Raw genomic sequence first — 12,971 nt, forward strand, 5'->3', positions numbered from 1 at the left:
TAATATAAAATGTTATACAATATATGTTTTATACTTTGGTATATCTTAGACGTTACCAAAACAACCTTTTTTTTTATTCTGAGAAACTGCCCTCAAGCTATATCCATGCTCTTCATTTGATCGCATCCATTGCTTTTAACAGATGGAAGCCATTTCCTCTTGTCCACAGATGCCATCTGGTGGCTGTTTAATTTGTACAAATTTTGTTTTATGTCTTTCTTCAAATGGCATGAAAGAATATAGGTCTCCGGCAGTTGGCTACTTCTCATTTCTCTTCTACATGTTACTGAAAGATTCCCACTTTTTAAATAATTAGTGGGTGGCACAGTGGCTGAGCAGTTAGCACTGTTGCCTCACAGTGTCAGGGACCTGGATTCAATTCCAGCCTTGGCTGACTGTGCGGAGCTGCAAATTCTCCCTCTTTCTGCTGGGTGCTCTGGTTTCTTTCCACATTTTGAAGATGTGCTTAGGTGGATTAGCTATGCTAAGTTGCCATTAGTGTCCAGGGGTGTGCAGGCTAGGTGGATTACGCATGGGAAATGTGAGGTTATGGTGATAGGTGTGTGATGCTCTTCAGAGGGTTCGTGCAGATATGATGGGCTGAATGGTCTCTTCCTGCACTGTAGGGATACTACTATACAACTTCTCATTTATTTGAATGAGTTGGATATGAATGTAGGAGGTACAGTTCATATGTTTGCAGATGACAGGTTACCTCAGAATACAACGGGACTTTGATCGGATGGGCTGATGGGCCGAGGAGTGGCAACTGAACTTGATTTATATAAATGTGAGGTGCTGCATTTTGGAAGGCCAAATCAGGGCAGGACTTATACGTTTAATGGCAAGGTCCTGGGAAGTGTCGCCGAACAGAGTCCTTGGAGTGCTGGTTCACAGTTCCTTGAAAGTGAAGTCACAAGTGGACAGGATGGTGAAGAAGGCGTTTGATATGCTTGCCTTTATTGGTCTGTGCATTGATTATAGGAGATGGAAGTTTATGTTGCAGCTGCAGAGGACATTGATCAGGCCACTTTTGGATTACTGCATGTAATTCTGGTCTCCCTGGTATAGGAAAGATGTTGTGAAACTTGAAAGCATTCAGAAAAGATTTACAAGCATGTAGCTAGGGTCAGAGCGTTTGAGCTATAGGCTGAATAGGCTGGGACTAACTTGCCTAGAACATTGGATTCTGAGGGGTGACCTTGTAGAAGTTTACAAAATCACGATGGACATAGAGACTGATTTAATTAAGAAATCTCCCCAATTCTCGAACTTTCATGATCATAAGTACAAGAGCAGTTTTTGATGGCCTCATTGTTGCTAAGTCAATTGATGCTATCAGTTGTGAAAGGATTTTATTTTCTATTTTCTGCTCAGAGTGGAGGTAGAAAAGAAACCTACCTAGAATCTGTTTCTTTTCTTCAACAATCATCAATAAATTACTTAATTGTTGTTTCATCCCTTAAAATATTTTGACCATAATTGCACCTAATAGGTCAGATTTGCATCTCTATGTTTAACAGTGAATAGTAAAATATATAAAAATTATTTGAATGCAAAACTCTATAAAATTAATTATAATTTAAGAAAATAAAATTTAGGTAAAAGAGGTTACATTGGCTTAGAAGTTCCAGAAGGCACATACATGATGAAACAACTCTTAACCACCAGGCATATCCTGTTAGAAACCTTAGCCATTTTGTGCCTGACCCCAAAAGAAATGACTGGCCTCACAGGATATGTTAGAGGTTAGAGGTTATTCTCAACTCATAGAACATGTCAAAGAGTTGAACAAAGAAGACATATCTGATTGAAGTCCTGTGGTCACCCTGGGGTCAAAAGCAATACCAGTGCAGAAATGTAGTTGCTAATATGCAAATTACTTCAAGAACAAAACTTTAAACTAAAATAGCCTATTTCCAAGAAAAGTCAATTTCTTAGACGTTTCCTTCAACAGATACAACTGATTCTGCACAGTTTAGTGTCTAATCCTCTCATAAGATGAAGAGAAGAATGTTTTTTTAAAAATAAATTTCATGTATAAGAATTTTAACAGTTGCCATTAATATGCATTTTTAATAAAATCGATTAAAGTCGAATTTGTGCGTTTAAGGATTTTGAAAAATTTGTAAAAATAACTGGGAGCACACATGAACATGAAAGAGTTAACACTAGCAGCTTACATACAATACCCTGTAATTGACTGTTACAGATCCTAGTACTTAATAGAACATAATTTGTAAAATGGACAGAAAATCAATTACTTTGAATTTTTAACCAAATCTATAATGAACAACCGAAGTTAAAATTTACTCCTCTTGCTTGCCATCAGATGTATCATAACCCAGTATCAGAAATTTGATGAGCCATTGAAATTTGAAACTGTGCAACCTCTGTCAGAAGTCCCTGGACAGTGCTTAAAATATTCATGTTTTTCCTCACCACATTTTACATCTCAACAGCACTGTCACATGACCATCACAGAAAAGCTCAGCTTTGTCCTCATTTGACATTGACACACACCGACATCTCCAGCAGGGATTACAGGAGGAATTTGGCCATTTTGTTCTACATCCTAGGTCAAGGGCAGAGACCCCTGCTGTCATCCTAGATTACTGAATCCAGGACTAACTAAGTAGCAAATCTGGGACAATACAACAGGATGCACTTATTCAGCCGTTAGAAAATTCTGACATTATTTAGATTACAAAGCTTGCAATATTGTTGTATTAGGGATGGAATTTATTTAATTTAGAAACCAGCTTAACTAGCAAGTTCTCTCTACATTTCTATTTCAAGTGTTTAAAATTGCAATAACAATATAGAATCATGCTATTTTGTGAGAATATTAACAATTAATGAAAATATTTTCACAATATCAAAAATAATTTTTCACACTTTATCAAGGAATACCTTCAGAATGCAATATGACTATCACTGTTCTAATCTTTCAATATTTTTTCTTTCCATTTAATTTTCATCTCTCTAACATTCACATCATTGTCTAACTACTGCTTACCCCATCCAGGTTTGTGCAAAACAGTTTGTCCTGGTTATTTCACTAATCAGATTTTCTTTATCACACCGTGGCTAAGAATGTTAAATTCACTCCACCTAAGTGACAGATTACATTGAAAAACTATTGTACAACTCATACCTTACATTAGATATCATACGGTGGTTAATATCCAAACACTTATTGGTTAAAGAGCGACTATTTATGTTACGTCAACAAAAGCAAAATACTGCAGTAGCTACATGAACGAAACACCACCTTCTGGAAACAGTTAGCAAGTGAACTGCAGAGCATTTCCAGTATTTTCCGTTATTGTTTGAATCATTGAAAGAATACAAGAGATAGGAGCATAAGTGGACCATATGGTCTTTAAGCCTACTCCAGCATTCAACACAATCATGGCTATCCTGGACTTTAACACCCGTTGCCTGCCCTCTCCCAAATCCTTTTGATTGCCTGAGGAATGCATATTCTGTCTACCTCTGTCTTAAATATACCCAAGGATGGAGCACCTTAAACTTAATGGGGCAGAGCATTCCAAAGATTCATAACCCATTAGTAATTTCTCTCATCTCAGGCTAAATTACCAGTCCTTCTCATGTTTCAAAATCCCTGATCAACAGAATCAATCTCTCAATATATACCCCTTTAAATTCCTTCAAGAATATTGGTAAGTTTCAATGAGATAAACACTTATTCTTCTAAACTACAGATAGTATAAGTCTAAGTTCATTCAGCCTCTCATCATAGGACAACCCTGTCACCCCAGGAACCAATTTACTGAATTGGTACTGTATCACCTCCAATGTAGGCACAGTCATGGAACAATCCCATTTTTATCGATATTAATCAACTACCATGTTACCAGCACAATATCCCAAATGATTATTTAACATTTATTAGGAGTGTCGTCGTACCTTATAAATTTATATTTTCCTGAGAAGACAGATAATTTGGATTCCATTTGGGATTAGATAATGCCTACATACGCAATAATCAAATGATATTAAGAAAACAGTAATAAAACTCATGACAATGACCCAAAAGCTCATGGTATAAAATGACTAATCAGTGCTGCTGTTTTACACTTGTTAAAAAAAATCAAAATCCTTCATTACTACACGTGTCCTTTGGAGCTGTATTTGGGGGATGTTATTCTACATTTCAGTTTGTTAATAATTTAAACTACTGATTGTGGTGTCTTAATTTAAATTTCATTTTTATTGTATGAAATTACAGGATTTTCACAAATGCTTTGTGAATTGCACTTTGCTATTTTGCTGTGGAAGTCTCAAATTAGTAACCTTGCCTATAATCAAACTGTAGTAACACAGGGTAGATTAGAGTTTCTAAAAGAGTCTCAATTGTAGGATTTTTTTATCGTCACATTTTTAGGCATATTTACTATTTTATTTATAAACACTACAAAGAAATCAGTGATCAATTAAAGAATGAAAAACCTGACTACAAAGCAATGTAAATATGATTATAAATAAAGGTTACTTTTAACCAAGGTTAAATAGGGTACTTCTGGTTGAAGTAATTTGATGAAATGTAAATTTAATTAACAGTCATTGGTAAAGCTTTTAATGAAAGAAGTGAAAAATGGAAAACATTTTCATAAACTGTATCAAATTCTTGCTGTTTCTAGTTTGGAGATTTAATCCCTTGCCTTCAGTTCTTTTACAAACCCTGTCAAACAAAGAAACCTGTACTGCTGCAACAATGTCTGCAAGGAAAATGGTGGAACAATATATACCTCTCTTTATAGAATAGCAATGTTTTTAAACAATATTTTGTGTAGGAAAACAAAATATATGTTAGTAACAATGTTTAACCTAGAAAGGCCAAAAATGGCTTCAAAAAAATCTAACTGGTAGCAAAATGGAAATTAATTTATGGCTATGGTTATCTATTCCAATCAACACCACAAAACTTCATGCAAAATTAATTAGCAGACTGTCAAAGGCAAAGAAAGCCTTGCTTTTATAGATCACCTTCAATGGCCTCAGGGCAATCTAAAACAACTTTACAGCCTAATAGTTATTTTTGAAAAGTAGTCACTGTTGTATTGTAGGAGAAAGCTGTAGCGCATTTGTGTGCAGCAAGGTCCCACAACCAAAAAAAAACAAAGATTAGATCATCTGTTTGTTAGGTTGTTGTGTTTGTGTGAATTATCAAAAATGCTATTATGACCTTTTCATGAATAACTAACTTTTCTATGGCACCCTTCAGGCCCTCAAGATATCCCAAATAGGTTCAAAATCAATGTAATATTTTTGAAGTATAGATAAGCTGTTGTTACGTAAGTCCAGCAAACAATGTAACCATGCTAATCAAGACCAAAGGACAGCTAGATAACGGATGGCCCCTTAATTAATTTTCCATCTAGTTTTTATGCTCCTGATGACCCATTATACTAGGGCAACGATGCTGTACATTTTTGGGTCTTGATATCATTTAAGCTCTTCTATTCCAATATACTGGCTGTTGCAAAGCTGTGCAACAGGCTAATACCAGATATAATAGATTTGCTGTTCTTGCAGTATTTGTTTTTATTTGTAGGAACACTGGCTGGGCCAGGATTTATTGCCCTTTGCAGTCACTCTTGAGAAGGTGGTGGTGAGACGCCTTCATGAACCAATGCAGTCTATTTCCTATTTGTAAGCCCCCAGTGCTGTTAGAGACGAAGTTGCTTTTACAGAACCTGCAACTGTCCATTTGAAAGCTTTCCAAACATACTCATGCAAGAAGCATTTAACTATACATAACTAAAGTACTTAACAGTGGATAAGAATGGGAATGCTGCATTAGGAATGAGTTTGATACATTAAAGTGATTACAGAGCAAGAAAAAGTAGGAAAGCTGAATATCTGAAATAAACACAAAATGCTGGAAATACAAGCCCAGGCCCATGGATTTTAACAGAACTGGATAAAGATTCACAATCTAAAATATTAACATACTATTTTCCCTTCAATTGCTATGTACCACAGCATTTTGTGTTTATACTTTATCAGGACAACATTTTAGAGGGCTATCACAAAAGAATTTCAACATTCATGCTAAAAGAAATAAGTGAACAGCAAAAGGAAATTGCAAAATATTTGTTGCACTTCTTGTATTTGTGAACTAACAAGTTACAACAAAATAATTTTTAAAGCAAAAAACACAATTGATTTTTCACATCCTGCTGGCATCCACATATTACTTACATGGTACACTGTTTTGTTAATATGTTGAAGTACAACGAGATCAATCTTCTGTTGCTGCTGGCCAGGAATTGCCTAAATGTGATGGTCATTTTCCCTGCTTGTGCAGGTGAATTGAACACATACTATGGTGCAACAGGAAATTACTAACGAATGGGAACCAATTTCTGTATTTTTAAAGTTTTCGTAAGTATTTATACTTTGGATCGAGTTATATTAATTCTTTAGGAAGCCTATCATTATTTACATTACGAGGGCTTGATGTTTAAATAAAGCTGAAAACATTAAAAGAAGCGTTATGGTACCATAGTGAATAGATTCAATGAGTTATAAGGACATAAGAACATTTAAAATAGATGCAAAAGTTGGCCATTAGCTCTTCAAACCTGCACCTGCTCTGTCTTTTGATACGATGGTGGCAGATCCTTTACCTCATTTCCACCTTCCTGCCCTACTTGTATGACTCCTCGGTGTCAAGAAATCTATCAACCATTGCCTTGAGTATATCAACAACTGAGCATTCACAGTTCCTTAGGATAGGTTTCCAAGATACACAATTCTTTGAACGAAGTAGTTTCTCCTTACATCAGTCCTAAATGGCCGGCCCCTTATTTTAAGACTTTGTGTTCTAGACTTCTCAGCTAAAGGAAGCATTTTTCTCAGCATCTACACTGGCAATTCCTTTAAGAATTGATATGCTTCAATTAGCTTACCTCTGACTGTTTTAATATCCAGGAACCAGGCTAGTAAACCTTTTGTTATAGTCCCTCTAGCACATGTGTGTCTTTCCTTAGGCAAAGAGACCAAAGTTAGACACAATCCAAGTGTGGTCTCGTTACTATAATTGTAGTAAAGTTTCCTTCATCTTAGACTGCGATCCTGTACCTGCCGATTAACTTACTAAGATTCGCGTACAAGGACAGCCAAGTCCTCTGTGCAAACATTTCTCAGGCTCTCACCATTCAAAATGTATTTCTTTAAGATCTTTTTGTACTAAAGTAGATAACTTCACGCACACTGTATTCCATTTGCAAAGCCGACTCCCCTAACCTGTCCATAATCCTATGTAGCTTCTTTGCATCTTCCTCACCACTAACCACATCATATAACTTTGTGTTGGCAGCAGACCTGGATATGTCACACTCAATCCCCTCAGCTAAGCTTTTAATATAAAGTAAACAGCTGAGACCTAAGTATTGGTTTTTGTCATAGCCCGCTTAAAAATGTCTCCTTTATTCATACTTTTCCTCAACTTACATATGCTAATATATAAATATTTTACAATACAATTATAGTTTTACATGTACTTCCATAATTTTTAATTTTTTATCTAAAAATCATTACACGATTTATAGAGGAATGGAGAACAAAAATAGCTTAGCTAACTTTTTATCTGGTCTTATTTCTGCTACTTTTCAGTTGTGTGCATATGCTGGTCTGGAAAATTTTGCTAACATCAGAATAACACACCTTGCAACATTAACAGAGGTGCTTCAAGGATGTATTATTGAAACAATCCAAATTTATACTACTTATTTGTGTACATGCCAGATCTAAAATTTCCCTATTTTATATGTATATTTTATATACACAGGTGGAAACCTGAATGACACAAATACTTATTTGCTATCAACATACAAATTCCAACAACATGAACGTCTTCACAGTTTTTTGAGTCCAACCATTATTTCTGAGATGTGGGAAAGGGAGTTAGACTACACTGGGCAAGTAGTTCACAGGCTGTGCTACTTGATACCATGAAAATGTGCAGAAAAATAAAATGAAATCAGCAAGGAAGTTATTCTGTATCTTAAAATGAAGGAATTGTCAAGTGTATTCTTAAAGGAAGTTTCGTAATTGAAACCTTTTCAACTCATGATCTTTCAGTATGAATGAACATTAAATATGTGGAGTACAACATGATATAATGACAGAACCATTTATCATCAAGGTTGCACTAAGGCAGTCCTTTTTAGGTCTGTCTCGTCTTTCTATAGACTTTTGCGCCACATCATCTTTCTCCCCTGCACTACAGAATTCTTATCAAGGCTAATCATGAAGAGTCGTTCCATTCAACGAGCAGCCTGCAAAAAATATTTGAGCATTTGTATTTCGGGTCTAAATATACAAATATCACTAATGCTGTTGAATTTACAGTATCCATTTTGTTTTGCTGACAGAAGCTTTAATAAATGATGAAAAATCACTGTTGGCTGTACATTCCTCTTTGCAGAGATTTCAGTCTTTAAAACAAAATAAACAGGAGAGCATTTACAGTTCCCATGGATTCCGCTGCATTGTAATGTTTGTTTTTATTTTGGGGGTGGGTAGATAGGCAAAGAAAAATATAGGTACTTTATGAAGGAATTGAAAAAGAGAAAATAATATTTCTTTGAATTTTAACCATGTTGGTTACAAAATGAATACTGTCATTTCAAGGATATAATTTGAATGATTAATAATTATTGATGCTTACTGCTATCACAGACACTCCAGCTGAAGTATTACTAGGTTTGGGGCCTGTGTTGAAGTGTTTCTGCAACTTTCCAGCCACCGATAGTTGATACTCATTCTCTGGTAACCCATCATCCTGCAAGACAAAGAGTAAAAGGGGAGTTATTAAATGAAAATTTTTTTTTCAAACAAGGTTTCCACCTCTCTGAAAATTACAAGCTGATGTGTTGCCGAAGTGGAATTGATATATTTCATGTTTATCAATGAGGAATATGACAGTTTTCTTTATCAGGTACTGCCAGGTCAGGTTTATCACAGTTACTTGAAGACTGAAGTACCCCAGAATTCCATAAAATACCAAAACTGAACACTTTAACTCTCTACTAAAATAGTGCAAAGTCTCTAATTCTCACTTTGGTCACCTCGAAGTCAACTGGTGCTAAAACGGAGGCATTCTTTCCTATGAAAGTAGAATTTTCAATCAGAAGATCAGTTGAGATAGGACTGCTTTAAATTAATGTCATCCTTGGAACCACAAGTGTAGCCTTTAGTTTCATCGATTTGCAATGCAGCTGTATCCATTTCCAAGATGTATAGGGGAACGTCAACTGTTTCTATTAGCTCCAAAATGGAATTTTTAATGTTTTAGCTCACCGATTTGCTGTTTTTAAATATGTTTTCATTTCCAGCAATAATTGTAATGGTCACAACATGCCTTGGCTGAAAGGTTCATTCCTTCCATCAACATTGTTGATTTTGATTTGGAAACAGTCATTGTTTCTGCTCAGATTAGATCATGTTATTTTTCAGGGCAGAGGTGAACCATTGACTATAAACTGAACTGGACCAGTCACATAAATTCCGTGCCTAGAATAAGTCTGAGGCTGGGAATTCTATAGCAAGTAACTCCCCAAAGCCTATCCAGCTTCTGCAAGGCAACAGTCAATGAAATAGTCTCCACTTGCCTTGATGAGCACAGATTCACCAACACTCATAAAACTGAACAAAAGCAACGTGCTTGATTGGTACCCCATCTACTATCTTAAATGTCTACTTCCTCCACCATGAAAGCACAGTTCTAAGAAACTGTCACTGGACCTAAAATGTTAACTCTGATTTCTCTTCACAGCTGCTGTCAGATCTGCTGAGCTTTTCCAGCAATTTCCAGCAGTTGTTGTTTATGATCTACAGCATCTGCAGTTCTTTCAGTTTTTATGAAGGTACAGTAGGAGGATTGTGTTTCATGTAGAGGATGCAATCCAGCAGTTCCACAAGCCTTCCTCCAGCACATCATCTGTACTATGAAGAACAAGGTAATACATAAGAACATAAGCACTTGGAGCAGGAGTAGGCCATCTGGCCCCTTGAGCCTGCCCCTCCACTTGATAAGATCATGGCTGATTAGATTACTTACAGTGTGGAAACAGGCTCTTCAGCCCAACAAGTCCACACTGCCCCTTGGAACATCCTACCCAGACATATCCCCCCTATAACCCTCACACCCCTGAACACTACAGGAAATTTAGCATGGCCGATCCACCTAGCCTGCACATCTTTGGACTGTGGGAGGAAACTGGTGCACCCAGAGGAAACCCATGCAGGCACGGGGAGAATGTGCAAACTCTGCACAGACAGTTGCCCGAGGCTGGAATCGAACCTGGGTCCCTGGCGCTGTGAGGCTGCAGTGCTAACCACTGAGCCACCGTGCCGCCCTATCTTTTTGAGACTCAGCTCCACTTACCTGCCCACTCACCATAACCCTTAATTCCTTTATTGTTCAAAAATGTATCTAACCTTGCCTTAAAAACATTCAGTGAGGTAGCTTCAACTGCTTCACTGGGCAGGAAATTCCACAGATTCACAACCCTTTGTGTGAAGAAGTTCATCCTGACCTCAGTCCTACAGCTGCTTCCCTTTATTTTGAGGCAATGCCCTCTAGTCCTACTTTCACCTGCTAGCAGAAACAACCTCCCTGCCTCCACCCTAGCTATTCCCTTCATAATTTTATACATTTCTATAAGATCTCCCCTCATTCTTCAGAATTCCAATGAGTATAATCCCAGTCTACTCAGTCTCTCCTCATAAATCAACCTTCTCACCATGGGCATGCCATCGCCTGGAAGCTCCTCTCCAAGTTACACACCACCCTAATTTGGAACGACGTTGTGAGTCTTTCATTGTCACTGGGTCAAGTCATGAAACTCCCCACAGTTCAGTACTATGGGAATACCTACATCATATGAACTACAGCAGTTCAAGAAGTTTGTTCAAAGAAACCATCCTAAAGTCAAGTAAGGAATGGGGGCTTTCTGCAAATGAATGAAGATAAAATCTAATTATAGGGATGCTGTGTAAATCTAGCCAACTTTGTAATGTTATGTATTAGCACTGAATATCATGCAATAAAATTAGAAGTATTTCAATATCATGATTTATTAGCAACAACCTGCATTTGTAAAACAATTTCAGAGGAAAAGATTGCAAGATACTAGAGAAGGGGAGAAATGAAACAAAACAAGAGAAAGGATGTCTTGCATTTATATAGCACCAGGCATCTCAAACATTCTATAGTCAATGAAATGCTTTTGAAGTATGGTTGCTGTTGTGATGTAGGAAATGTGTTAGCAATTTGCACACAGCAAATTCCTACAGATGGTAATGTGATGATGACCAGATAATTTGTTTCTTGCCACATTGACTGAGGGATAACTATAGACTCAGACAACAGGGATAACTTCGCTGTTCTTCTTCGAAAATGACGCCATGGGATCTTTTGTATCCACATTCTAGTCAGCAACTTTAACAAGATTTAACACGTCACCTGAAAGATGGCACCTCCACAGTGCAACATACCGTCGGCACGTACAAATGCATCAGCGTAATGTTTTATGCTCAAGCCCTGAGGTGGGGCTTGGACATGGAACTTTGTCCAGTATTACTACGAGAATAATGGCTGACATACTAAATGCAGTTTAAATATACTAAGAACAGTCTACTGTGGGAAAGAGAACTCATTGTGGTTTGAATAATCCTGGAATGTATGCAAAGTTCTTAAAAGGTTTCTCATAAATAAAAAGGCACAAAATAATATTTACAAAAAATTATCTACTCAGACTATTAACATTCAAATTGACAGTCAATCATAGCTGTTTGCTCTGGTTCCTGGTGTACGGGAGGCGTCTTTAAAATTCAAAAGCATCTGGTCCATTATTTGTATTATACTCTGATTTTACATGGAGTAGCTAGTCTCTTAAAATCTTAAACATTATGGAATTGTTGTAACATAGTATCAGTAATAGGCCATTCAGTCTGTCAAGTGTGTTCAACAACTCAATGAGATCAGAGCTGATATTGCCCAAACACTTCTGCCTAGATCACTTAATACTTCTGGTTAACAAAAATAAAATCTCTCAGTAATTCCCTCAAAAAAGTGTGTATTTTAAAAGAGGAAACCAGACAAGACGATTAGAAAAACAAATTCTGCCTATTTAAAAAGTTGGCACAGTGGAAATAGTCACAATTGCTTTGTGTCTCTCCTATAAAAATTCTTCCAGACTTTTAAAAAAGACTACTGTAAAATACTACATTTGTTAAAACTAATTTAATGTAAAATAGCATGCCTGCTAACATACCAGGAAACAGCTTTTAATACAAATATTTTGAACAAGTACAGTTACACATTCCTGTCCACCAGTAGAGTTGTACAATTTGCCAGAAGTACAATTTTCCATTATGTATTTTAATTGGATTTTTATGATAGAAATGCAATAATAACAAATACGTTTACAACTGCCTGAATAAATGTACAGTAAGATGAGGAAACACTACTTTAAATCCCAGCATTGTGTACCAGCTGAATTTGAACGAATACAACTCCATGCTTTCCCCAAGTTTTTACACTGTGTGTACATATTTTTGCTTCACTTTACATTTGCAGTATTTCTGGGGGACAATGCTTAACAGAATAGCCTAGTCACACATCCAATGCGGCAGATGATCTGAAAAAATGTGTTAAACCAATTATAGAGATGAAAGAATTGTACAAACCAATAAGAAGCCTAAAAATAAAACATTCTGCTAAAGTCATCAGTATTATGTCCCAGAGGTCTGAAGTACGCCATTCATTAAATAAGACTTACATTCACCCAGGGGTGGTCCAACAACTGCTGCGCAGAATATCGCTGCTCTATATCAACCTGCAGCATCATGGTTATAAGCTCCTATAAAATAAAAGGAATCATTATTTGAATGCAGGGGTAGAGTTGAAGGATATTTATTCACTTAGACCA

The 12,971-nt window shown here is 36.6% G+C and overlaps 1 protein-coding gene across 4 annotated transcripts in view; it reads right to left on the reverse strand.

Moving 5' to 3' along the window:
• dclk1a (doublecortin-like kinase 1a) overlaps window positions 1–12,971 on the reverse strand; it is a 336,010-nt gene that overhangs the window by 31,154 nt on the left and 291,885 nt on the right. For 3 of the 4 annotated variants that reach the window (XM_048532917.2, XM_048532921.2, XM_048532918.2), the window contains 2 exons: window positions 12,822–12,902; window positions 8,705–8,818 (listed from right to left, as the gene is read on the reverse strand). In XM_048532917.2, the coding sequence (XP_048388874.1) occupies window positions 8,705–8,818; window positions 12,822–12,902 (195 nt within the window). Of the gene's footprint in view, window positions 1–8,703; window positions 8,819–12,821; window positions 12,903–12,971 lie in introns of all 4 variants that reach the window. The other variant, XM_059646720.1, reaches the window with a different exon arrangement.

The sequence above is a fragment of the Stegostoma tigrinum genome, chromosome 6 (assembly GCF_030684315.1).
Source record: "Stegostoma tigrinum isolate sSteTig4 chromosome 6, sSteTig4.hap1, whole genome shotgun sequence".
Taxonomy (NCBI): Eukaryota; Metazoa; Chordata; class Chondrichthyes; order Orectolobiformes; family Stegostomatidae; genus Stegostoma; species Stegostoma tigrinum.